We start from the raw sequence: 27,200 nt of genomic DNA on the forward strand, positions 1-27,200 counted from the left end.
GAGTGGGTTGCCATTTTCCTATTCCAGTGGATCTTCCCAACCCAGCAATAGAACCCGCGTCCCTTGCATCTCCTGCATTGGCAGTCAGATTCTTTACCCTTAGCACCCTCTGGGCAGCCCAGACAATAATAATCATATTTTAATTAATGCTGTTTTTGGCCTTTAGATCCTGAAGACAGATTTTTAACTATAAATCTTACAAATCAGAATTTAATTAAGAAGTGTGAATAAGAAAGTTTGTTGAGATAATTTTAAAAAAGAAATCTTATCAGACCACAAGATTTGGAATGAATATCCACACTATAGTGGTGATGGTCATATTGAAAGTTAGAAAATTTTATGTCTTTGAGACGAAGACACTACAAATTCACAGGAATGATATTGGAAATGTCCAAAGGACCTAGATGTGAAATTATGACAGAAGGAGTTAATGCTGTATGAATCTGTCTAATTTACAGTCTCTCTTTGCATCTAGATTGCCTCAGAACTGTTTAACGGTCTTCCTTTGATGTTATAAAAATACTTGCCAAAGTTGAATGCAATAAGTTAACTAATATGGTAAGGACTTAAAGGCAAAACTTCTATGTAATCTGTTCCCCAAGGGGTTAATAAAACTCTTCCACCTTCTTCACCAAAGAAATAAAACCAGAAGTCAGCCTCAACTTAAATGTAAATGTGGCTTAGGAATGACACAGTAATACCACTTGGCATTTCTTAAGTTAGCCTGCTCTTTCTACGCTGGATAAAAATAAAGAAAAGAAAGCATCTAAAACAGAACCGCCCTATTACAACCCAAATTTGCCCATGAAAGCAGAAATTTTCTGGCCTGCATCTATGCGTTTTTTCCACTTTCCGTAGCCTCCCACACGATAATGACTTATGCATGGAATTCAGGGACTTTATATTTTTCTTTTGAATGCAAAATGAATGCCAACATGGAAAATGTGAACACTGGCCATTTTCAAAAAGATACACACAGACCTCTAAGGAAACCAAATAGCATCCAGAATGATATTTGGTCAGTCTGGGGTACCAGAATTCTAGTACATTCCTGGTCTTTACAGGATGAGAATATTTACCTTTCTGGCATGTGCTTAGTCAGAATAGCTTGAAATTTTTGGTGGGCAGTCAGACTCCTTTTCAATAGACTGCAGTGACCTGAAACCAGCACTGCGGTTAATCTTGTTTATGACTGAAATCAATAAGCCAGTCCGTGTTATGTGCTGACTATTCTTATGTGGCGTAGAAACTGGAAGTGTCTGCTCTTGAATGAGATTTTTCTTTTGCAGTTCAGTCATTAGGTCTCATTATGGGACACATTTGGATTAGTCATTTTTATAAGGTTGCGTTTCAGTTCAGTTCAGTTCAGTTCAGTCGCTCAGCTCAGTCGTTTGCGTTTACATTGGTGTAATTTGTTGCCTTTAACTAAGGCTTTGAATAATTCAAGGCAGAGAGGATGGATGGATATCTGGAATGTGTTTACATCCTGACCTTATCTTATGCCTGGTTTTCTTGTTTACTTAAAATTTTTATGGCCAAATTCTAACAGAAATATACAAACTAAACTCCTTGGAAGCCAAACAGAATCGGACTGAAATTCCTAAAGAACTGTTTCAATTGTCTTACTGTGCTCACATCTTCTTTTGATTCACCTGAACCCTTACCTGAAGAGTTTAGATTTTATACCTATCAAAGATGTCTAGGGGGAAACGGAGGCTGTAGAATCTCATTACATGGAGACAATGAAGTTTGTTGCCTCTTTGGGTCTTAGAACTGGTGTCTATTTTGAATCCAGGCTTATCCCAAGATATGTAGCCTTAGCAAGTCATTTAACCTCTCTAAGCTTTAACAATACTAGCTTGCAAACTGGTCATAGTAGCAAAGGGATGTATGTAAATATATTTAACCTGAAAGTGAAGTCGCTCAGTTGTGTCCGACTCTTTGCGACCCCGTGGACTAGAGCCTACCAGGCTCCTCCGTCCATGGAATTTTCCAGGAAAGAGTACTGGAGTGGGTTTCCATTTCCTTCTCCAGGGGATCTTCCCGACCCAGGGATCGAACCTGGGTCTCCCTCACTGAGGCAGACACTTTACCATCTGAACCACCTGGGAAGCCCATTTAACCTAAGGCATTGCAAATGGCGTGTGGTATGCCTTCTTATGCAGGAATTACGTGTTAATATGAACTAAACTGGATTACCCCGGAGTTTCAGAGTTTCGTAGTCATTCCCTGGAGTAAATGTGTCCTGGTGATTTGGGGTCTGTATTAGCTCTTTCACATGCTAATATGTTACACCTGCTGTCCCTGTAGCTCAGGTTTTGCATGCGCAATTCCCTGGTGACCTTCGGTGCAATTCAAACCAAACAGCCAATAGATTTCTGTAGCAATTTATTTCCACAAAAGTTAACCAGGGAAGCGTGTAAGCTAGAGCAACTAGTTTCTTCTGGTGAATTATTAAGTATAGTAGTCCAGATATTTTCCTAGTGGAATTTTAAATTATACACACACACATGCTCGTGCTCCTCCTCAGTTGCTCAGTCATGTCTGATTCTTTGTGATCCCATGGACTGTAGCCCACAAGGCTCCCCTGTCCTTGGGATTCTCCAGGCAAGAATACTGGAGTGTGTTGCCATCTCTTCCTCCAGGGATCTTCCCAACCCAGGGATCAAACCCACATCTCTTCTGTCTCCTGCATTGACAGGCAGGTTCTTTACCACTAGTGCTACTGGGTTATTCATTAATAGGTCAATCAGTCCAGCTACATTTAAAAGTATTGTCAATGATTTTTGACCAGAGATACTAAATGTAAAATTTTCTTCTAATATTAGCCTGCTTCTTGAAGAAGTAACCCTATTAAGGTTGTTGATTGGAAGTTTTATAGAAACCTCTTATTTAATCTATTATAGCATTGCTTAAGCACTCTCTTTTCCAAGATAAATTTTGACTTTAGAATTATATCCTGAACTATGTGTATGTATTTTATTTTTTTAATAGGTGGTGAAATGACAAAACTTCCTCTATTCGTCAATCAGTGAATTTGAAGTAATCTTTCATCAAGTTTCATCTCCTTTAGTCTCATACGGAATGTATCTCTCTGTCTGTTGTTAAACTACGATGACATGTCTGTAGCTATCAGAAAGAGAAGCTGGGAAGAACATGTGACCCAATGGATGGGACAGCCTTTTAGTTCTGATGATTGTAACACAGCATGTCATCATGGACTAGTAGCTGACAGCTTGCAGGCAAGTATGGAAAAAGATGCAATTCTAAATGTGGACCGCAAAGAGAGGTGTGTTTCACTCCCAGACTGCTGTCATGGCTCAGAGCTGAGAGAGATTCCTGGGAGGCCAATGGGTCACATTTCAAAGGAGGTAGATGAAGATGACAGCCACGAAGGTGAAGATCAGTTTCTTTCTCTGGAGGCCAGCACAGAAACACTCGTGCATGTTTCTGATGAGGACACCGATTCTGATCTGTACCTCACAGATGATAAACAGATTCTAACTACTCAAGGACCTGAAACATCAGACCAACATAGCGTCAAAGGAGCAGGCTCCTTAGTAAAGACGCTACCCATTGTGGAAAGTAACCAAGATTCTTGTGACTCCTGGGGAATGGCTGGTGGAGTTGATTTAGGGCTGGTTGAGGAAAAAGGGGACAGGAAAGCTGTTGACATGGTGAGTAAAAGCCTGGAGCTTTGTAAGGAGATAAGCTTAAGTGAAATAAAAGATCCGTCCAAAATGAATGCTTGCAGTTCTTTGAATGTGAAAGATACTGTGCCAGAAAAGCAATTGCTTAATTCTGCTGTAATTGCTCAGCATCGAAGGAAACCCGACTTCCCTAAAGATGAACATGAAAGCAACACCTGCAGTGCAGTACAAGATATGTTATTGGCTATTCCTCGTATGGACAGAAGACTGCCATTATTAAAAACAGATCCTGGAAGCTGCCTTCTGCAGCCTCCTTCCTGCCCTAGTGGAATGTCAACTGAAAATGGCCTGGAGACGAGTGGTTTCTCAGAACATCAAAACAAAAGTCTTCCAAAGTTCAACTCAGGAGATGGCATGCAGTGTTTACACTTCAAGGAGACTCTGGCCACCCAGGAACCCACAGATAACCAAGTCAGACTTCGTAAAAGAAAGGTAAGACTCATGCACCAATTATCTGGCTTTTGGAATTTTGTAAATATCCTTGTTTCCATCATTTATTATTTTTGCTAGGGTTAAAAAGATATGTCGATGTTTCTCTTGCCCTGTAGTGTAGTTGTATGACTTAAAGAGAATCTTAGAAAAATCATCAAAATATGTAAAAATTAAAACAGGATAACCTATTTCACTAATAATATTTATAATGGTTCCTGAACATTTTATTTTGGAATTGTGTTGAAGACAGAACTGATTTCACTTTCTTTGGAATTAAATAGCCACCAGATAGCTCATAGATCTGAAGGACAATCTCTAATTTTCTGAAAGAATATCATATCTTTAAATTAAAATTATATATTTCAGTTTGTTTCACTTTCCCCTTTAGAAAATATATTTTATTATAATAAAAGTGATATAAGTCACATATTTTAAATGAGCCCTTTGCATATTCTAAGGCAACAGTACCCCCTCCTCCAAAATATGCTAATGCTATTTTAAATGATACCCTGGCATATTTGCTATCCATAGCTGTATGAACTTTCTGTTAACTTCTGACCAAAAGGATCAATAACTGAAATAAAATTTTATGCTGAGGCACCTCTGACTGATCCTATAGATACCATGATCCCTTAAGAAGTGTGCAAGTGAGAGACACAAGGATTGGAGACAAACTACATGAATCATGCTTTAGTTAGAGAATTCTTAACTAAAGTTTGTCACACCTTTAGGATTTCCCCAGCATCCCTCCCACAATGTAGTACTCTATAATCTTGATGCAAATACGAGTACCATTTCTTCTGTAAATCTAACATGCCATTGACATTAAAAAAAAAAAAAAAAACCTGCAGATTGGACATTTCAGGGCAGCAACCCTGCCCTTCTTGAAACAATATGAGTCCATAATTCCAACTCTCCTAAGACAAAACTAAACTTCTCAGTTCTGCACAACTGGAGCTATCAACAATGAGAAGCAAAAACTCCAGCTCCCTTTTGGTGAGGAAATCTGGTTTCCATAAACCGTAAACGTGGTTTTGCTAACAAACTAGATCAGTAATGTGTCGTAAGTTTAAGTGAAGTCAAAACTTTACAGCAAAGATCAATGTGCTCAAACTGTTAATACATGCCCACAGAGCATTCTGTGCTTCTGGCGAACTCTTCCTTCCTTACATAAACTGTATTAGAATGTTAATACTGCATAAAGTTGTTATGATTGGAATGCTCAGGTTGCTTTTTCAGAAATGTCCACGTAGTCAATCAAATCTGTTGGAGGGAATGCAATCATGACATAAGAAAGTATTAACTGACCTATGACATAGTTCCCCTAAAATATGACAGACCCTGCCCAACTGCCGACAGGAACATTAAACATTCCAGAAACATGTGCTCACCACTTGGACACTTATATCAATTCTAAGAATGCAGGAAGGAATTTGCTCTTGGATGTGTCACTATAGCATGGTTGCCTTATGAGAGCCATAATTATATCTCATTTACAAGTTCTAACTTAAATGTTCTATTTTAAGCATTTCATCATTCTAAAGTATTATGGCATTGTCTGCAGGAGTATTTGTTTTGACTCTACAACTCATTTGGGGTGCTTTGTAATAAACAGATTAAATTCAAAATTTGAGGTTTGGAAATTACTCTGGAAAAGTATGGTTACAAAAGAAGAAACCTCTAGAATCAGTGTGTAGGAATTTTTGTTCTATTTGATTTTGAATGCATGTTATAATAGCTCCAAGTTGCCCACTAGCCATTTTAGAACTTTACAAAAAGAAATAATAAAACAAATGTATAAATACATATGTACAGATATGCCCATCATTGTATTGTATGACAAAAAGGACACAACACAAATTCCCATCAGTTAAGGATATATAGTCATTGTTTAGTGTATAATGATTGTTTAATCTGTAGTTTGGAATGGTATGCAGCCATGAAAAAGATGGAGTGAGATCATGTTCTCTAACTGAATGGTACTGATGATATAGTGTGTGTAGAAAAAGACAGTGGCAGGCCAATGTTTGTAGTATGTCTCAGTCTGATAAGATGAAATATTTGAAATAGATATATATTTCTATCTAGATATAGATAGAAATATAGATGGATTATGACCCTCTTTAGATGCCTAACTAAGAATATGCAAAATTCTAGATAAATAGGCACAAAATTGTTGACAACATTTACTTTGAGATAACAGAAGTAAAAGGTTAGAGGCAGGGCATTTTTCCATTTTTGGCCTATATATTTTTTATAAAAGGTGTTCGTGAAAGTGACTCAGTTGTGTCTGACTCTTTGAGACTCCATGGACTATACAGGCCATGGAATTCTCCTGACCAGAATACTGGAGTGGGTAGCTGTTCCCTTCTTCAGGAGATCTTCCCAATCCAGGGATCAAACCCAGGTCTCTTTTGTTGCAGGTGGATTCTTTACCAGCTGAGCCTCCAGGGAAACCCAAAGGTAATAGTATTCTGGGCAAAATGCATACAATGAACAGATACAAAAACAAAATAATATTAGATCCTAGTATTAGACCGTCTTCCTAGGTGGCTCAGTAGTAAACAATCCACCTGCCAATACAAGAAACTCAGAAGATGTGGGTTCAGTTACTATTTGAAGCATTTTCTACATGGCATAAGATGACCCTTTATTTATACAGTTATTATGATCATTATTGCTTTTATGACAAAAATACAGAGTTTTTCAGAATATCAACAAAAGTTTCAATCAGTTGCTCAGTTCTAGTATTAGCTAGTTTAAAACTTATCTCCAGATAAGCCTCTGGAGAGACACATGGACCACATTTTCATGTCTAAGGTCTTAGGGGCCTGATTGTGAAAGCAGTTTGCTAAGTTGTCTGTATCTTTTAAACTATTTGTCAAGCATGGTGACAGCTTTGAGATTAGAGCTTAGAAAGGTAAAGCAGAATAAGCTAATAAAATTTTAGAGAACTTTAATCAGCTCATTATCTGATGGGCATATGAGTGAACCAAATCTGTCATTGAATTTATGAACATGAATTTTTTGCAGGAGGGAGTATAATCAGGTTCTAAGACTTGGAAAGAAAACAAAAACAGAGTTTCTAAGAGTAGTTCTCAGAATGCACTGAAATACTACTCCAGAGTTATCATTGTAATTTAGACATAAATTCCTTCAAACCTATAAATATTGGCAGGCATTTGTTGTTCAGCGTGATGTATTTTTTCTTGTTTTCCAGTGATATTTCTGGCCATCAAAGATAGCCAGACATACTTATTAGAAGTCTCAGTTGGAGTGACTGCGTTTGTAATAAATATAGATAAATATTGACCTTTTAAGCTAATAATTCCCTTCAATATGGTGAAATATATCATTAAATCAAAGCCACTGAAATCGAAGGAAAACCAAATAGATCATGAGCAGACATCAGTACATGAGCCAAGAAGGTCATGTGGCATGTGACCAGCGCTTATAGTCTGTGGGTGGGTCTTTGGGGTCAGTTCCAAAGAAATGTGGGGGAGGAAGAGAGTCTAAGAAGTGGTCTCTTCAAACCAGATGGGATGTGAAGATGGAAAACAAGTAGGGAAAGACTTGAGGTTAGACTTTTTTTTTAAGAGTCAGTATATTTGTTCTTGATGGTGGTTTACTAATTAAAGAGAGTCCAAAATTCAGTCTTCTCTAGAGACTATTTACATAGTTCCCCAATTTTTTAATAGCCATAATAGTTGTATAAATATATAAAATATGTTATTGGCTTTCATAAGACATATTCCATGTTACCTAGCAGAATAAACTACAAAAGGTAATGTAAAAATGATTTGAACTTTGACATCCAGTTTTCCCATTTGAACAAAAACCTCACATTCCAACAGGCAACAAAAGTATCTTTTATGCTATCGATCTGACTGCTTTCACAGAAAATCAGCGTAAAAGTGGCTTGACCAACATCTTTCTCTCACACATATATAATAATTGGGTATAGGTAATTTTGGAATGGTATGTTTTCTGAACCTTAGACCCTCTTATCCAACTGGACTACCACCTTGAGCATTTATCCATATCCAGATTAGTAAGAAGGGGGAAGTGTACCGGGATGACCACACTCCTCGGTAAAGGCAGGACCCAGAAAGAGCACATTTCTTTGTTTCTAATATTTCATATTCTAGAACTTAGCTGTATGGCCACATCTAGCAATAAGCACTGAGAAATAGAGTTTGCATCTTGGGCAACTGGTGTCTGCTGAAAATTCTATTATCAAAGACGAAGAAAAAATGTATATTGAAGGATAACTGATAACATGAATATGTTGAGTAACAAGACCTAACATAAATATATCCCAGTATATCGTGGCAGTATATTATGGCAAAAAGAGAAGAAGGACTAAAGAGCCTCTTGATGAAAGTGAAAGAGAAGAGTGAAAAAGTTGGCTTAAAATTCAGCATTCAGAAAACTAAGATCATGACATCTGGTCACATCACTTCATGGCAAATAAATGGGGAAACAGTGGAAACAGTGACAGACTTTACTTTTTTGGGCTCCAAAATCACTGCAGATGGTGACTGCAGCCATGAAATTAAAAGACGCTTGCTCCTTGGAAGAAAAGTTATGACCAACCTAGACAGCATATTAAAAAGCAGAGACATTACTTTGCCAACAAAGGTCCATCTAGTCAAAGCTATGGTTTTTGCAGTAATCAAGTATGGATGTGAGAGTTGAACTATAAAGAAAGCCGAGGGTCAAAGAATTGATGCTTTTGAAATGTGGTGTTGGAGAAGACTCTTGAGAGTCCCTTGGACAGCAAGGAGATCCAACCAGTCCTTCCTAAAGGAGGTCAGTCCTGCATATTCATTGGAAGGACTGATGCTGAAGCTGAAACTCCAATCTTTTGGCCACCTGATGCGAAGAACTGACTCATTGGAAAAGACCCCCATGCTGGCAAAGATTGAAGGCAGGAGGAGAAGGGGACGACAGAGGATGAGATGGTAGGATGGCATCACTGACTCAATGGACGTGAGTTTGAGTAAACTCTGGGAGTTGGTGATGGATAGGGAGGCCTGGCATGCTGCAGTCCATGGGGTTGCAAAGAGTCGGACATAACTGAGCGACTGAACTACACTGAAATGAGTATAGAGTGGCATACTGTGAATTAGATCAGTTCAGTTCAGTTCAGTCGCTCAGCCGTGTCCGACTCTTTGTGACCCCATGGACTGCAGCACGCAAGGCCTCTCTGTCCATCACCAACTCCCAAACTTTACTCAAACTCATGTCCATTGAGTCGGTGATGCCGTCCAGACATCTCATCCTCTGTCGTCCCCTTCTCCTCCTGCCCACAATCCGTCCCAGCATCAGGGTCTTTTCTAATGAATCAACTCTTCACATGAGGTGGTCAAAGCATTGGAGTTTCAGCTTCAGCATCAGTCCTTCCAATGAACACCCAGGACTGATTTCCTTTAGGATGGACTGGTTGGATCTCCTTGCAGTCCAAGGGACTCTCAAGAGTCTTCTCCCACACCACAGTTCAAAAGCGTCAATTCTTCAGCGCTCAGCTTTCTTCACAGTCCAACTCTCACATCCATACATGACCACTGGAAAAACCATAACCTTGACTAGATGGACCTTTGTTGGCAAAGGAATGTCTCTGCTTTTAAACATGCTATCTAGGTTGGTCATAACTTTCCTTCCAAGGAGTAAGCGTCTTTTAATTTCATGGCTGCAGTCACCATCTGCAGTGATTTTGGAGCCCAAAAAAATAAAGTCAGCCACTGTTTGCAGTGTTTCCCCATCTATTTCCCATGAAGTGATGTGACCAGATGTCATGATCTTAGTTTTCTAAATGTTGAGCTTTAAGCCAACTTTTTCACTCTCCTCTTTCACTTTCATCAAGAGGCTTTTTAGTTCCTCTTCACTTTCTGCCATAAGGGTGGTGTCATCTGCATATCTGAGGTTATTGATATTTCTCTGGCAATCTTGATTCCAGCTTGTGCTTCTTCCAGCCCAGAGTTTCTCATGATGTACTCTGCATATAAGTTAAATAAGCAGGGTGACAATATACAGCCTTGACACACTCCTTTTCCTATTTGAAACCAGTCTGTTGGTCCATGTCCAGTTCTAACTGTTGCTTTCTGACGTGCATACAGGTTTCTCAAGAGGCAAGTCAGATGGTCTCGTATTACCATCTCTTTCAGAATTTTCCAGTTTATTGTGATCCACACAGTCAAAGGCTTTGGCATAGTCAGTAAAGCAGAAATAGATGTTCTTCTGGAACTCTCTTGCTTCTTCGATGATCCAGCGGATGTTGGCAATTCTGGTTCCTCTGCCTTTTCTAAAACCAACTTGAACCTCTGGAAGTTCTCAGTTCACATATTGCTGAAGCCTGGCTTGGAGAATTTTGAGCATTACTTTACTAGCGTGTGAGATGAGTGCAATTGTGTGGTAGTTTGAGCATTCTTTGGCATTGCCTTTCTTTGGGATTGGAATGAATACTGACCTTTTCCAGTCCTGTGGCCACTGCTGAGTTTTCCAAAGTTGCTGGCATATTGAGTGCAGCACTTTCACAGCATCATCTTTCAGGATTTGAAATAGTTCAACTGGAATTCCATCACCTCCACTAGCTTTGTTCGTAGTGATGCTTTGTAAGGCCCACTTGACTTCACATTCCAGGGTGTCTGGCTCTAGGTGAGTGATCACACCATCGTGATTATCTGGGTTGTGAAGATCTTTTTTGTGTCGTTCTTCTGTGTATTCTTGCCACCTCTTCTTAATATCTTCTGCTTCTATTAAGTCCATACCATTCTGTCCTTTATTGTATCCATCTTTGCATGAAATGTTCCCTTGGTATCTCTAATTTTCTTGAAGAGATCTGTAATCTTTCCCATTTTGTTGTTTTCCTCTATTTCTTTGCACTGATCGCTGAGGAAGGCTTTCTTATCTCTCCTTGCTATTCTTTGGAACTCTGCATTCAAATGGGTATATTTTTCCTTTTCTCCTTTGCTTTTTGCTTCTCTTCTTTTCACAGCTATTTGTAAGGCCTCCTCAGACAGCCATTTTACATTTTTACATTTCTTTTCCATGGGGATGGTCTTAATCCCTGTCTCCTATACAATGTCACGAAGCTCTGTCCATAGTTCATCAGGCACTCTGTCTATCAGATCTAGTCCCTTAAATCTATTTCTCACTTCCACTGTATGGTCATGAGGGATTTGATTTAGGTCATACCTGAATGGTCTAGTGGTTTTCCCTACTTTCTTCAATTTAAGTCTGAATTTGACAATAAGGAGTTTATGATCTGAGCCACAGTCAGCTCCCAGTCTTGTTTTTGCTGATTGTATAGAGCTTCTCCATCTTTGGCTGCAAAGAAATAATCAATCTGATTTCGGTGTTGACTATCTGGTGATGTCCATGGGTAGAGTCTTCTCTTGTGTTGTTGAAGAGGGTATTTGCTATGACTAGTGAATTCTCTTGGCAAAACTCTATTAGCCTTTGCCCTGCTTCATTCCGTACTCCAAGGCCAAATTTGCCTGTTACTCCAGGTGTTTTTTGACTTCCTACTTTTGCACTCTAGTCCCCTATAATGAAAAGGACATCCTTTTTGGGTATTAGTTCTAAAAGGTCTTGTAGGTCTTCACAGAACTGTTCAACTTCACCTTGTTCAGTGTTATTGGTTGGGGCATAGGCTTGGATTCCCGTGATATTGAATGGTTTGCCTTGGAAACGAACAGAGATCATTCTGTTGTTTTTGAGATTGCATCCAAGTACTGCATTTCAGACTGTTTTGTTCCCCATGATGGCTACTTCTAAGGGATTCCTGCCCACAGTAGTAGACATAATGGTCATTTGAGTTAAATTCACCCATTCCAGTCCATTTTAGTTTCCTGATTCCTAGATTGTTGACATTCACTCTTGCCATCTCTTGTTTGACCACTTCCAATTTACCTTGATTCATGGACCTAACATTCCAGGTTCCTATGCAATATTGCTCTTTACAGCATCGGACCTTGCTTCTATCACCAGTCACATCCAAAACTGGGTATTGTTTGTGCTTTGGCTCCATACCTTCATTCTTTCTGGAGTTATTTCTCCACTGATCTCCAGTAGTATATTGGGTACCTACCGACCTGGGGAGTTCCTCTTTCAGTATCCTATCATTTTGAGTTTTCATACTGTTCATGGGGTTTTCAAGGCAAGAATACTGAAATGGTTTGCCATTCCCTTCTCCAGTGGACCACATTCTGTCAGACCTCTCCACCATGACCCGACTGTCTTGGGTGGCCTCACATGGCATGGCTTAGTTTCATTGAGCTAGACAAGGCTGTGGTCCGTGTGATCCGATGGTTAGTTTTCTGTGATTATGGCTTCAGTGTGCCTGCCTTCTAATGCCCTCTAGCAACACCTACTGTCTGACTTGGCTTTCTCTTGCCTTGAACGTGGGGTATCTCTTCACGGCTGCTCCAGCAAAGCGCAGCTGCTGCTCCTTAACAGGCTGTGTGTATATTCTGTGGTATTCTGTGGCAAATCCTTGATGCTTTAACTTCACATTGCAGAATATCTTTTCATGTTAGGAAACTATTTTATGTGTCAAAGTGATGTTGATCAAATGCTATTAATATACTCTTTCTTATGGAAAAATTGCCCAAAGCCCAAAGAGTACACTACATAGTAGTGTAGTATTAGTTACTCAGTCATGTCTCACTCTTTGTGACCCATGGACTGTAGCCCACCAGGCTCCTCTGTCCATGGGATTCTCCTGGCAGGAATACTGGAGTGGATTGCCATACCCTCCTCCAAGATATCTTCCTGACCCAGGGATTGAACCTGGGTTTCCTACATTGCAGGCAGACTCTTTACCGTCTGAGCCACCAGGGAAGCAGTGGTAGCTCATACGGTAAATACTACACTATACTTCAGTATAGTACATACTATCCTTTATCTTTGGACAAATATAATACATTCTTTGTTGCTGTTTAGTCACTGAGTCTTGTCTGACTCTTTTGCAACCCCATGGATCATAGCCTGCCAGGCTCCTCTGTTTATGGGATTGCCCAGGCAAGAATACTGGAGTGGATTGTCAATTTCTTCTTCAGGGGATCTTTCTGACTCAAGGATTGAACTCGTATCTCCTACTTGGCAGGAGTGTTCTTTCCAACTGAGCCCCCAGGGAAACCCAATACATTCTGAAATGACTGAAAAAAATTAGCAATGACTGAAAAAGTCAAATATTTTCTCCTTATCCTATCTTTAAAATATATACATATTTGGTAAAAGCACACCTATACCTGAAATGACTTTCTCATTTCTTTCTATGACCTTCCTGATCTTTTCTATCTCCTGAATGCCTATATGAGGGCTTAGTAGCATGAGAAGGCTGACATTGACCAATGGGTGACATAGAGAACATAATAAATTACACTGAATATAGAATGGACTGAGACAAGAGGCCAGTTGGAAGAATATAAAAAGGAAGGAAAAATTGTCTAAGAAATGAAGACCTAAAGATGGCTAAGCTGGCCCCAACATTGAATGAAAGCAAGGACTAGTGGAGGAATTAGAGTTTGTTTTTCAGTTCACAGTGAGGGAAGGACTGGGAAACAGGGTTAGGTCTACATAGCTGCAGATAGATTCTTAATGACAATATGATTTTACATGAAGGTCACACTTCTTTTAAACACACAGGCTTATTGAGCAGACTGTACTGTTTTTAACCTTTTTCCATAGCTCTAACACTAGGGCTGGCAGAGAAAAGTTGTTACCAGGTAGAAAATCTATGTGTAGATGGATAACACAGGTCTTCTCAGCCATATTTTTAGCAGGATTTGTGTCCCAGGTAAAGCTGGTAGCTTTGTAAGTAGCTCATTTTGTGTGTTAGGCCAGCAAAAACCATCAAATTATTACATGCCATTTAAACTGGGTTTTTGCCTCAAAAACAACTGGAAAGCCAAAAACATATTTACAGATAGTTGGGGCTCAAATATTTTGCCTCACGGCAAACATAATTCCCCAAAATCAACCAGAATGCAGACAATATTTAATTATATGATAAACAATAACACTAGATATATTGTCTAGTATAATTAATAAGTAATTAATATTGAGCATCTTCAGTATCCCAAGTCCCGTTCTGTGAACCATGTTACACTACCGTAAGCCAAATGGCAGAGTTCATTACACTGTGAAGCTATAGTCCCTGAAATGCTGCTGGTATCCCCAGATAGAGCTTTTGTTCAACTAACACATAATGCCAGCACTGAGGGAGGGAACAGTAGTGAGAAAGGAAGAGAGGATGGCATGGAAGAAGTAGGATCAGAGAGAAGAAGGAAAACAGGAAGAGAGAGGCAGAGAGAAGGATGGGCTAAACTGGATAGCAAGGGAAGACCAGTTAATTGGAAAAGAAAGCAACGATACAATTCCTTGACATTTGTAGCAGGCAGAAATCAGATTCTCTTTCAACATGATGGAGTTATGGTCACCACAAGTTTAATAAGGAGACAAGGAACACAACTTTAACTCCAGTGATTACAGAGCAGGTGGAGACAATACTTCCTGCCACTTCACAGGAGGAACTCTGCCAACTGGAGCCAGTGTTCATGCTCTCTGTCTCCAACAGGCTGAAAGACCTGATAAGCTCATATTTTAAAGTCCTCAAATGTCTTCACCTTTAAGGGACTTTCCCCAGTTTCCTCAGCCGGATCTGTTGCTTGATTGTCTTCACCCATAGAGGACTTACTCCGATTAGAATGTTTACTGCAAATACACCTGGTCCCACCAATACTAACGAAAACATCGGCTTATGTGGGGGCAGTTTTATGTCTGTAGCGATTCAGTTTTGTGTCTGTAGCATTCATCTCAGTGTTTAGAATCCTGTTCATAAGTGCTTAAATGAATGAATAGCCTTGCCAGGGTAAAGGATTTATTTTCAGAAGACAATATCAGATGTCAAGAACCCAAGTCATAAGGATACAGAAGAAATGAGGCTTATATAACCAAAAATCACTGACCAATTATCTCATACTTTATACCATAATCTCCTCTATATTTTCCCTGCTATTAATAGTTTCTTGCTAAAGAGGGATGAGGGGACGAGAGGGAAGAGATAATTATGTAAATTCTGGTCTCTGATGCATCCTTCAAATTTAAGATGGTTATTACCTTTTGCCACCAGTTAACTGTCACTAAATAGTTATATAACAATCGGAGTGGTGAATGTTATTTAGAAACTATTCAGTTGTCTTCAGAAAAGAGTGGGCAAGAGTGATTGTAAAGAGGAAAATATTAGAATATCCGTCCACATTTGTTTGTTTGTTTTTTGGCCACTCCTCTCCACATGTGGGAACTTAGTTTCCCAGACCAGGGATCAAACCCACACACAGTGGAAGCACAGATTCTTAACCACTGGACTGCCAGGGAAGTCCCCATTCACATTTATTTGTAATTTATCCATTAATTTTATATATATTTTATAAGATATATGATATGTTGCTATGAAAGTATATGTTATAAGTGAATAGTGTATGCATGCTCATTGAAAAGTACATAATCAAAACTGTTGGGAGGCCACTGGTTTATAATATCTTGAGCTTTTCTGGTTAATGTCATTTTGGGGACGTTGGAAGTAGAAATGAGATGATAGGAATAATAGAGTAAGAAATTAAAGGACAAATGAATAAGGGAGATGGAGAGACTTTTGTTTAGAGAGTGTCAGACAATAGTAAATTTATTTTCAATTTCTGTGTGGAAACCACATAAAGTAGAGAGATTTGGTGCCAGGTGCCATTATGGCAGAAAAATATACTCTGAATGAGAGTGATTAGATCTTAAATGTTTCTTGTTCCAGATATTTTTGAAAAAAGTAGTTATGATGTGTGATAGATCTCTGATCCAAGCAGTGACTTGGACCAAAGCAGCAAATTTACATTATTAGTAACAAGATCATTATTAAGTTCACATTAACCCAACATCAGCTTTTATTGGAGCAAGAAATAATACACTTTTATGATGTTATTTTAAATAATTAATGGGTGTTTCAAGCCAGTTGCACATTAGAGGCTATCTTAATAGTGAAACTGATTTAGTTTCTTCCTGGTGGGTTTCTGTTACTATGAACCAGGACCAACTTATTAATCTTTTAATACCAACAAAACTACCAAAGGCTTTGGCTGCCTCCCTCGAAGAAATGCCAGTATCCACAAAAGTTGGGATAACTAGCAAAACCTTCAAAACAGGGCCCTGCCTCTGTTATCTGGGCACTTAGCACAGTGGTGCCAATGGCATCTGTTCATTTTCTGGCTCATGTTCTTAGAAATAAAGTACTTACCCCTGCTGCCAACAAGATCTCCATTCTACAAATAATTTTATGTTGAGAAAATTATAGTGCTACTTTAGAGATAACCTCAAAATGTTCAAAGGAAATACAAGCAAATAGGAAAGTCCACTTTTATTCTTTTTTCAGTTCTATTTCTACATTGGCATAGGAATAAAACTAGTAATTAATGAACCTCTTCCACTTTGGGTTCTATTTTTTGAGCCAGTAAAACTTCAAAAGGATATACTGCTTTTTATATACGTTGAAAGTTAACCCAGAGTTTTTGTTTTGTTTTGTTTTTTAGTTGAAATAGCATCATTATTTGGTCTAGAAAATGAATAGCTTTGTCTGAGCTTGATTTTCTAACCAAGAAATTAAGCTGTAATGAGGAGGAGCATCGTCTAAATTGACGGGTGTTTTTAATCTGTGTGAGCTTTATGTATTCTTGAAAAATGCAGACAACAGTCCCTATATCACAGGTTGTTAGGTTATTAAATGAGATAGAAAATGTGGTACAACGCTACATATCACAACCGCTAGAAAAATTCATTATTTAGCTAAAACTTGAGGTGAAGATTTGACAGATAAATAACTGAAGAATTGCAGAATTAGATCTGGGAATTGGTCAAATTCTAGTGGAACCTATAGTCACAGTATATACAGCCAATAAGGGTATAGTAGCTACTTTAGTTGGAGATCTCTAGAACACTTCATGCTGCTACTGCTAAGTCACTTCAGTCATGTCCGACTCTGTGTGACCCCATAGACGGCAGCCCACCAGGCTCCCCTGTCCCTGGGATTCTCCAGGCAAGAACACTGGAGTGGGTTGCCATTTCCTTCTCCAATGCAGGAAAGTGAAAAACGAAAGTGAAGTCGCTCAGTCGTGTCTGACTCTTAGCGACCTCATGGACTGCAGCCTATCAGGCTCCTCTGTCCATGGGATTTTCCAGGCAAGAGTACTGCAGTGGGGTGCCATTGCCTTCTCTAGAACACTTCATAGGTCATGGTAAATCTCCACAGCTCCTACACTGTGGTTCTGTAAAAAGTAATTAAGCCAATGAACTCTAAAAGCAAACAGCTTCCCTCACACACAGCTTTGTAATCATGTAGGTTATTTACTGTCTCTGTACCTCAGTTTTTTCACTATATAACGGGATGCTTCATTTTTTTCTTGAGAAGATAAAGTTCATATGTATGCAGTAATTAGAACAGTGCCTGACACCTAGCAAACACTGTGTGACTTCATCTATTAGCAGTAGGAGTCGTTATTTTATGTTTTGTTAAAATGCCCTAGTCACAGATCCAAGAATAAGCTGAACTGTCTGGGAATAATTATGGAAAAAGACTGACAACATTTGAGAGAGGATTTAGAAAGTAAGTCAACCCACACATACATCCTTGCTATCTAATTATTGTTATAGAGTACAGTGTGGAATATGCATTCCCCCATGCACTTTGCCATGTGTGGTGTAGAATCTGAATAAGCATCATATATGCATCCTTACCTCAAGGAGCTTACACAGTGGTAGGGGCAATATAATACAAATAACAAAATATTCAGTTAAACTAACTTTTAACCTTAATACCTATTACTATTAGAACCTAATGTAATACTAGGTTTTGAACCACAAGTACAGTAATACCCTGGCTCAACCTAATGCACTGGTACACAGAATTAAGATCAATGGAGCGGGATATTCCTGGTGGCAATGGTTGGGGATTCCCCTTCAAATGCAGGGGTTGCAGGTTCAATCCCTGATCAGGGAGCTAAGACCCCACATGCTTCTGGCCAGGATGGGGAACCCCTGTAGATGAGCGGGTCAGGGAAGGCTTCACCCAGGGTGTGCCTGAGCCGAGCTTGGAAGGTGCTAGAGACTTTCTGTTTGTGAGAATAAGGGAGAGGGATCTCTCTGTGCTTCCTTTAAACTGTTCTTGGAAAATACCATTTTATTTTTAAATACACAGACTTAAGGAAGTAAGTGAAATAAGCAAATACTTCAAAAAGGCCATTTTGTAAACAAACACTTTTAAATATTAAGTTTTTTTTTTCTTTTTTGAAGAATATTTCATAGTGATATGAAAATCAAAAGAGGATGGATGGTACTTCATGTACCAGGCTTTAGCTTCGGCAAAACAATTTTCTGTTCTTAAAGTTAGATTTTTAGCTAAGTAGTTTCTGGGCTCACTTTATCTTAAATAAATACATAAACAAATAATCTCGGTTTCAACATACTAATGGGTTCTGAAAAAAACGCTAGCCATGTTAATTTGCTCCCCAGCTAGTATTTGATTAGTTAGCAGAAAAGTGAAATGAATCATGGAAATTTGCTTGATGACTAAAGCATCAACAGAATGGTTTAATTATATAATAATGATGAAATGAGATGAGACAGTGATTCCTACTTTTATATCTTCATAGATGTGTTAAAATCATTTATGGCTGTGTGTGAATGTGCTCAGTTGTGTCTGACTCTTTGCAACCTCATGGACTGTAGCCCACCAGCCTCCTCTGTCCATGGAATTTTCCAGGCAAGAATACTGGAGTGGGTTGCTGTTTCCTTCTCCAGGGATCTTCCCAACCCAGAGATCAAACCCGCATCTATTGAGTCTCCTGCATTGGCAGGCAGATTCTTTACCACTGCATACAAAGTTCACTTATGAATTTCTCAATAAATTAAACTTTTGCTTAAGAGAATTATGGAATGTATAAAGCCCAAATCTATAGCAAGAAATCTAAGAGTAAAATAAGTTCATTTGATAATATACTATATATGTATAATTAATAATGACTACATTATATACACATGTACCTAATTTTCAATATATGCAATAATCAAGCACAATTTGAGATGTGATATTTGCCTGCCTGCAGTAAGTACAGCCTTTACTGAGACATGGAGTAGAGGACAGATAACTTAGGAACTAAGTGGTTACTCTTCCCAGGAGGTTAGTAAGTCAGCTGACGGTGCTCTGCTTCCTCAGTGTGAAAGAATCTAGAAGCAGGCTCTGCCTCTGTGGTGAATATCATCTTTGAGACCTGTGGACCTTTTCCTCACACTCCTACTCCTCAAAGGCATGGGGAAGTGGCGTTTGAGTTAACAGCTGACCGGAGCCTGCATTAAGGAATAGCTGAATTCTTGGAGCAGGATATCTTTCTCACAGAATGAATTTGCCATTGTGTAGCTGAGATTTTTGATTTTCAATCCATCCCTAAAATTCCTTGCATTTTGTCTTCATTTTGTTGTAAGATGGTCACGTGATGTTGAATGTCCTGTCACATGTTGATTTACCCTACAAGCAACATGTCGCTCAATTGCCTGACTGTTGTAGGTAGCATCCTATAAACAGATAAAATATGAGAGATGGAGAATTTGCTTTTCATAGGTTCATGGACTGTTCCAACAGGAAGAGACTTTAAACATCCATGCATTTCACTTTAACTGGAATAATGTGTGTATCTTGACAAGGCCAAAGAGCTGTAATTTAGCGTGTTAACAGAGGTATGTCCTGTTACCAAGGCAAAGTTGCTGCTCCACAGGAAAGATGCTGACTTGCATATTATCATGCAAAAGCTGTAATTTAAAAGTAATCAGAAAGAATTGGCCAACACTGAAATGTAACACAAACCTAATATTAAGGTTTTTTTGAACGATGAAAGGAAATGTTTTATCCTCCTATTTCAGACATTTGTCCACTCTGTGTGCAGGAAAAAAAAATGTCTTTGCAAACTGAACTACCATTTCAGGTATATGTTAACAAAAATATAAATTTTTAGAAGCTGAAAATGGAGTCAAAAATGAAGATTTTTCTCAGCTTCTCTTGCTTTCTAGTTTAATAGGAAAAAGTAACTCTTTCCTGAGACATGAATTTTCATTTAATTCAGTTATTCTGTACCCTTTCCCTATGATCAACCTAGACCTCTATCATAAATATTATCTCTGTCCACTTAGAAGCTACAAAGTGCTTTCTCTCAGATGTCCACAGTGTTTGGGTTGAGGTATGATAAATTTTAAACAAGCTGAAAAGTATTTCAAACAACTTCCATACTGTGAGCAATTCTTAAGGAGGCCAGAAGAGAAAAGAAGCTAGCCAGTCATTTCAGTATCATCTTCAAGAAATTTTTTCTTTTAAACATATCGATAATCATGTAAAGCACTAAATTTTTATACCTAAAATTCTATCTAGATTAGAAACAAAGAGCATGCATCATTGCACATCAGCCTGTCCTGGACAACTTACAATGAAAATAAATCTATTTTTCCCATGTAGTACCTTATAATTATTGTAATCCTAAATTTCCAACCCTGACCACTGAGAAAAATGTATGTTTTTGATAGAGAATGAATGGGCATAAAAAAAAAAAATGAATAAAAGGAAAAAAAAAAGAGAATGAATGGGCAATAGTTGTATTGCTTGCATGAAGCCAGACGATTAAGAAATTTAATTTCTAACTTTAATATAAATCTTTTCATTTTTAACAGAACTGCATTTACTCAGGAGATGTGAGGTAAGTCACAACATTAATAAAGTGAGTGATGCATTTGAGTTGCAACTCAGTTTGTATATGTGCCATGCTGATCTGGAGTTCTGGTTATTGTGCAGATTATTACAGCAAAAATTGGCACACACAGAGTTGTTTAAGGTGGGGAAGAATGGGCTTCCCAGGTGGCGCAGTGGTAAAAAAAATTGCCTGCGAACACAGGAGATGCAGGTTCGATCCCTGGGTCAGGAAGATCCCCTGAAGGAGGAAATGGCAACCCACTCCAGTATTCTTGCCTGAGAAATCCCATGGACAGGGGATCCTGGCAGGCTGCAGTCCATAGGGTTGCAAAGAGTCGGATACAACTGAGCATCCACACAGGGAAGAATAGGTGGGGATGGTATTTGAGAACAAGGAGTGTGCAGGCTTAGTGAGGGAAGAAACATTTTTAAGCTACTATTTATCAATCTACATTCAAGTTGTTTTAAATCCGGGTTTATGCTGAAAGACCAAAGCAGAATGTTGAGAATAATCAAAATGATCACTCTATGGTTTCCCACACAATATGGGGGAAAGAGTAGCAGAAAGAGTATGTCAGTCTTTCCTAGGGAGGAAATAGTAGATGTGTGTTAATTGGAAGGGAGTATCAAGCAGCCACAAAGTCATGCTTAAAATACCAAAGGGATGTAGCCAACACTCTTAAGGTGGATCAGAACCTTGTCTAGGGATGTTTAATGATGTTGTTCTATATTTAAAATCCATGGGAGTTACATGTGACACAGTATCTTGAAGTCATTGTTACCACTTCATCAATAAAACAATACTGGAAGAATTATTAGCAAATTAGCAAATATTTCTGCCTGACGTTGTTGGCCAGGCCATTTTCAGATGCCTGGGAATCTCTCTTCTGCAGGCCAGTTATTATGCAACCCTCTGTTGGGGTCAGTGGACACCCAGGTGAGAAGGAGTGAACTGGATTGCCTATGTTCTCAGTGACATATTATCTCCCAGTGGCACAGAATTCCTTTGCCACTCTGAGAACACCCTTCTGCATTCCTTTTCTCGTGTAACTTTTTGAAACCAAAACAACTGAACAGATATATACAGTTAAGGGGCTTCCCTGGTGGCTCAGATAGTAAAGAATCTGGCTGCAATACAGGAGACCCAGGCTCCTTCCCTGGGTTGGGAAGATCTCCTGGAGAAGGGAATGGCTACCCACTCCAGTATTCTTGCCTGGTGAATCCCACAGACAGACGAGCCTGGTGGACTCCTCCTTTGCAAGTCCATGGGGTTGCAAAGAGTTGGACACGACTGACCGACTAACATTTTCATTTTCATACAGTTAAGAGTGAGTCATAAGCAATATCTACTACCCAAATGTACACTCCCATCCCTTCAATTTGGAACAAATTTATATTTACAAGCAAAGAGAGAGCAGAAAGCATACTTCATACTCTTCACCTTCCCTCTTGCTACAGGTATGAACTCTCAGCTTCAATCTAAGCCTAATCCCACCACTGGGCCTTGGACCCCCTCCTCTCTCATCAGTTCAAGGACATCACTCCTAGAACAGCCTTCTCTCTTGGATCAGTGATGTTTCCTTTACTGGGTCATTTCTATCAGGTTCCAAATATGATGTCCAAATATATCCCATTAAAATTTTAAAAGAAATCTCTCTTGACACCACATCCTCCTCTTTCTTCATGTTCCTTTATACCAATTATTAAATCATTATTTAATAGTTGGCTTTGCTCACTTTCTTCAATTCCTGTCCTCCCTTTTGTTCTCAACCTCACTGAAAAGCATCTGCCCCTATCCAAACTGCTATGAACAAGCTGGCCAATGAACTTGATGTTGCTCAGTGCCAAATTTCTCGTTGATCAACCCATGGCATTTGTAAAATTTAATTTCCCTCTTCTTTTAGAATCTGCTTCTTAACACGACCACTAGGATCCTACTCTTGATTCTTTTCCTGCATTTGTTTCGCCCACTCCTTAGTTGGTCTGTTTTATGCTTCCCTAAACGAGACTGAAGTGACTTAGCAGTAGCAGCAGCAAACTAGAAAGTAAGTTCTTTTGAGAGAAGATGTTGTTTTGTATCCCTCACATCCAGAAGAATGCTTGGTACCTTGTAAGTGCTCAATAACTCTGTATTGACTAGGTGATTGAATGAAAATAGGAAAAGAGTTGTGTAAGTTAAACATATGACCTAAACAAGAGTTTCAGTTGATGGTGAATAATAAAATGGATATATCCAAAGACCAAACTGTTGATCTGGTACAGGGAGTCAAGGAACTCTCATAGTTAATAAAGCAAAAATAAGAGAAATATCAAATAATAGATGGAAATTAAGAGACTTAGATGCAGGTTATTCAAAAACATCTAATAGGAATTCCAGGCAGAAACAACAGAAACAATGGGCGGTAGCAATACTCATAAAATATTGAAAGGAGTATTTCCTAAGCTGGTAAAGGGCATGGCTCTTCAGATTTAAAGATCTTAGTAAACATTAGATTACACTCAAAAGAAGCAAAGCTGCTCTTAGTTACATCCTGATAAGTTTTATACATCCAAGGATTAAGAAAATGCCCATAAAATATTCAGAGACTTGAAAACAAAGCAACAACAACAAAAAACAAGTTATCACTGTGACATCGGTATTCATGGTTTAAATACAGGGTCACAGGAAAGTTAAGGAATACCATCAAATAAACCTAGAATCCTAAACCTGTTTAATCACTGAAGTGTGGGCAAGATAATGATTCTTATGGATGTTAAAGAACTTAAAAATATGTGCCCTCGTGTCTTGAGGCCCTTAACTTAATCACATCTGCAAAGATCATTTTTCCAAATAAGATCACATTCATAGATTCTAGGCTGTAAGACACACACATTCCTTCTGGGGGCCACAATTCAACTCCTGCAGTACGAAGAAGTTAATTGATGATTCCAACACTGAGAGATAAGTGCAATGCAAGTCTATACAGGGGGAGAGAACACCTGGAGCGAGGTCCAAGTTCAGTCTAAGGGGTTCCAGGAGGCCTTTTGAGTGAACTTTTAAGATAAAACCTGAAGAATGGCAAGGGCAGGAAGGTGGACTGGGAAGAGCTTTCTGAGTGAGAGAGAGAAGAATACAGTGAGCCTCAGCAACTAGGAGAAGTTGCATGTGGCTATAAAATATGAAATGAACAGAAGCACAGAATGAGACTGTGTAGCCACACAGGCCCAGAGTGTGACTGTCCTTGAAAACCTTGACTAGCACCTTGGAATTTTAAAGCTATGAATGGGAGCATGACAGAACCACATCATATAGGTATATTTGGATGCAGCACAGATAATGGACTGACAGCAATTCGAACTGGAATCAAAGAAACCAGTTAGGATGATGTAGTAGTAAATTGAGCAAGAGATGATGGGAAGATTAAGGGGCTTGGCATGAAAAATATTGAGGATGTAGAATTATTAGTTCCATAATAACAGCTCATTACAGCAAAACTCACAGGTACTTTTCTACATGTTTCTAAAGTAAAGATGGATTCCAAATCTCTAAATTTCTGCCTGAACTTTCTAGAGCTATGACTAGCCCAACAGATGTATACAGACATGGAGCATGATGTGTCTAACAACAGTTTGTAATAGACATTTTGAATTTCTGAAACACATCTTTGATACATGGATTAATTTCCTGTAGTTTTAGGAGCTTTATTCACATTGCTTCAAAGTAAATTTAAATTTCACATGAGGTTTTGAGGTTTTCAGTGTGTTTTTGGTATTACCTGAATTATTTCTTTTTGTACCATGGTCTGTCTCCTGCTATTGCTTTTTCTTAAAGATACAGTGATTTTGGTTAGCCTTTCCTAGTATGGCTAAGGAAAATTGGTTACAATAGGTGACTGCTGTTCAATCTCTCTGTGATTCTTGTAGGAATGTATCATTTATGTGTCTCCATTTCTCATATGTCCACCTTATCCAGATGCTTATGTCAGGATAAAAAAGTACTATAATAAATCCCTTGCTATCTCCCTGAAACCAGTCTTTTCTCTTATTCTAGCACCTTCTACATACTATAATCAGCTTAACCTTCCTAAGAAGACATCATCAGCAGGCGATTTCCCTTCATTAAACTGATCTAATCTCTTCATTTTTATCAGATAAAGTTCACATCCCCCAGACTGCATTTTAAAGTCCTCTGTATTTAGTCCTTCTTGAATTTTAAGGCTGTTCTCACTACTCTGATGAGTTTCCTATAGAAACACTACAGATCCATGCTCTTTGGCCATCATGGACTCATAGTGGTTACTCTTTACACCCACTTGCCTCACTTCAGCCTCATTTTGGAACTTAACTGTTCCAAACTCATCCCACTTTCTTTAAGTTTGCAAAGCTATTTCTTCTTCTTCTCTCCCTGAAAATGTCTTCATTAAGGAAAGACATAAAATGAATGAAGGGTAATATTTTTTTCATCTTGCTTGAGGATGAACCTAATAAATGCCCTCATTTGGTGGTACTCATATGCTCATTGAGGGCAAAGAATATGTGTTTCCCCTGTGTAGCTTCAGTGACCAATATGGATAGTGAAAAATAGGAAGTCATCTAGTGGGTGGATGGATGGATGGATGAAAGTATGGATGAATGAATGGATGAAAGAATAGATGAATGAATGGATTAATTGAATGGATGGGCTCGTGGACAAACTAATGAGTGAGTCTGTACTCTAACCACAACTGACTACAGAACTGTCTCCAATTTCATTAAGGTTGATATAAGAAAAAAATACAGCTTCCTTTACTAGGGAAGAAGGGAAAAAGAAATACTAACTATGCTAGCTTCTCATGTTCTTTATTCTGAATGTTTTAATCTTTGATTTCACAGACATGAAGAAGTGTACCCCACAATAAAATTACAGTTGTTTGTAATTTTGTTAATTCACTCAATCATTATTCATTTAGCATTTCTTACCATCTAAATTTTGAGTAGTATATTAGTTGCCAGATAATCAAAGATGAATAAGTTACTGTCATTTTTCCCAAGAAACTCAAAAACCTTGAAGGAAAAACATCCATAACTCCAACTCTCATGGTACATGCTCCATTAGCATGGTGACTGTTCATCCTGGTTGGTCCAGCCACTTTGGTTATGCCATTTCCCCCACATCCTGCCTCCTTAGCTCCCACTTTCACTCTGAAGTGTCCCATTTGGGTGACAAATTACATAGTTGACTTATGAACTAGCCCTACTAAAAATAACTGTGGCATTGATGTGTATGTAAAAATGAAAATGTTCTTTGTCTCCTCTCTCTAAATTTAAACTTCTTGGAGGCATTAGAAAATTCTGTTGAAATTATTAGACTATATTTGCTTATGTTTTTAATTTTCCTAATATTTGGAAACCTCAATGCAACTTTTTGGACAGATATTCAGCTTTGGATAACTGGTATAATGTTTTAAAAGCATCGTAAAAATAAAGCTCTTACAGCTGGATGTTCACAGAAAGTCATGGAAGAGTCAATATTCACAAAGCAGTAAATGATTTGCAAAGCAATTAGGCTGTTGAAGTAGTACTAAAATAATTTCTCATTTATTCTAAAGTTCAAAAAGTATAAATGCTTATTGCTTTTATTTCTTTATTTTTATTTTTTTAGGGACCACCCTAAAGACAATTTTAATTACCCCTTTTTTTCCCATTTTTTATTAGTTGGAGGCTAATTACTTTACAATATTGTCGTGGTTTTTGCCATACATTGACATGAATCAGCCATGGATTTACATGTGTTCCCCCTCCCGATCCCCCCTCCCACCTCTCTCTCCATCCCATCCCTCTGGGTCTTCCCAGTGCACCAGCCCTGAGCCCTTGTCTTGCTTATTGCTTTTAAATGGATACTTTTCCATCATCACAGTTCACTCCTACAACTTTTTTTTTTTTTTTGGGTTCCAAGAGGCAACATACTCACTTCTCCAATTCCCTGGGAGATAGTAAATGTACTGAGAACTGATTCCTGTAGAAGTTTCTCCATCACCCATTTGTAATTCAGTGTAGACCTCATTATGAAATAATGACCCAAGCATGCAGGAACTACAGAAAATACTGGGTTGAAGGAAATGATGAGAGTATAAGTGAGTCTGTAACATTTCACTCTTGCTAATTAGTCTTACAAAATTACATCCTGGTCTCTTTCACATCACAAACTCAATTAATACCACATATGCATCACGTGTCAATCACTGACCTCACTCCTTAGTATGTCCTTCTAAGGACCTGAGTAGCAGCCTCAGGGTTTGTATTTCTTCCAGTTTACCTCAGGG

At 38.6% G+C, this 27,200-nt stretch overlaps 1 protein-coding gene across 7 annotated transcripts in view; it reads left to right on the plus strand.

Annotated features, from left to right (window-relative positions):
• DLC1 (DLC1 Rho GTPase activating protein) overlaps positions 1-27,200 on the plus strand; it is a 412,922-nt gene that overhangs the window by 11,540 nt on the left and 374,182 nt on the right. For all 7 annotated transcript variants that reach the window (XR_006339272.1, XM_043893661.1, XM_043893671.1 and 4 more), the window contains exon 2: positions 2,995-4,142. Coding sequence is in view for 6 of the 7 variants with exons in the window: in XM_043893661.1 (XP_043749596.1) it covers positions 3,120-4,142 (1,023 nt within the window). In the remaining variant the exon portion in view is untranslated. The remainder of the gene's footprint in view (positions 1-2,994; positions 4,143-27,200) is intronic.

The sequence above is a fragment of the Cervus elaphus genome, chromosome 32, assembly GCF_910594005.1.
Source record: "Cervus elaphus chromosome 32, mCerEla1.1, whole genome shotgun sequence".
Classification (NCBI taxonomy): Eukaryota; Metazoa; Chordata; class Mammalia; order Artiodactyla; family Cervidae; genus Cervus; species Cervus elaphus.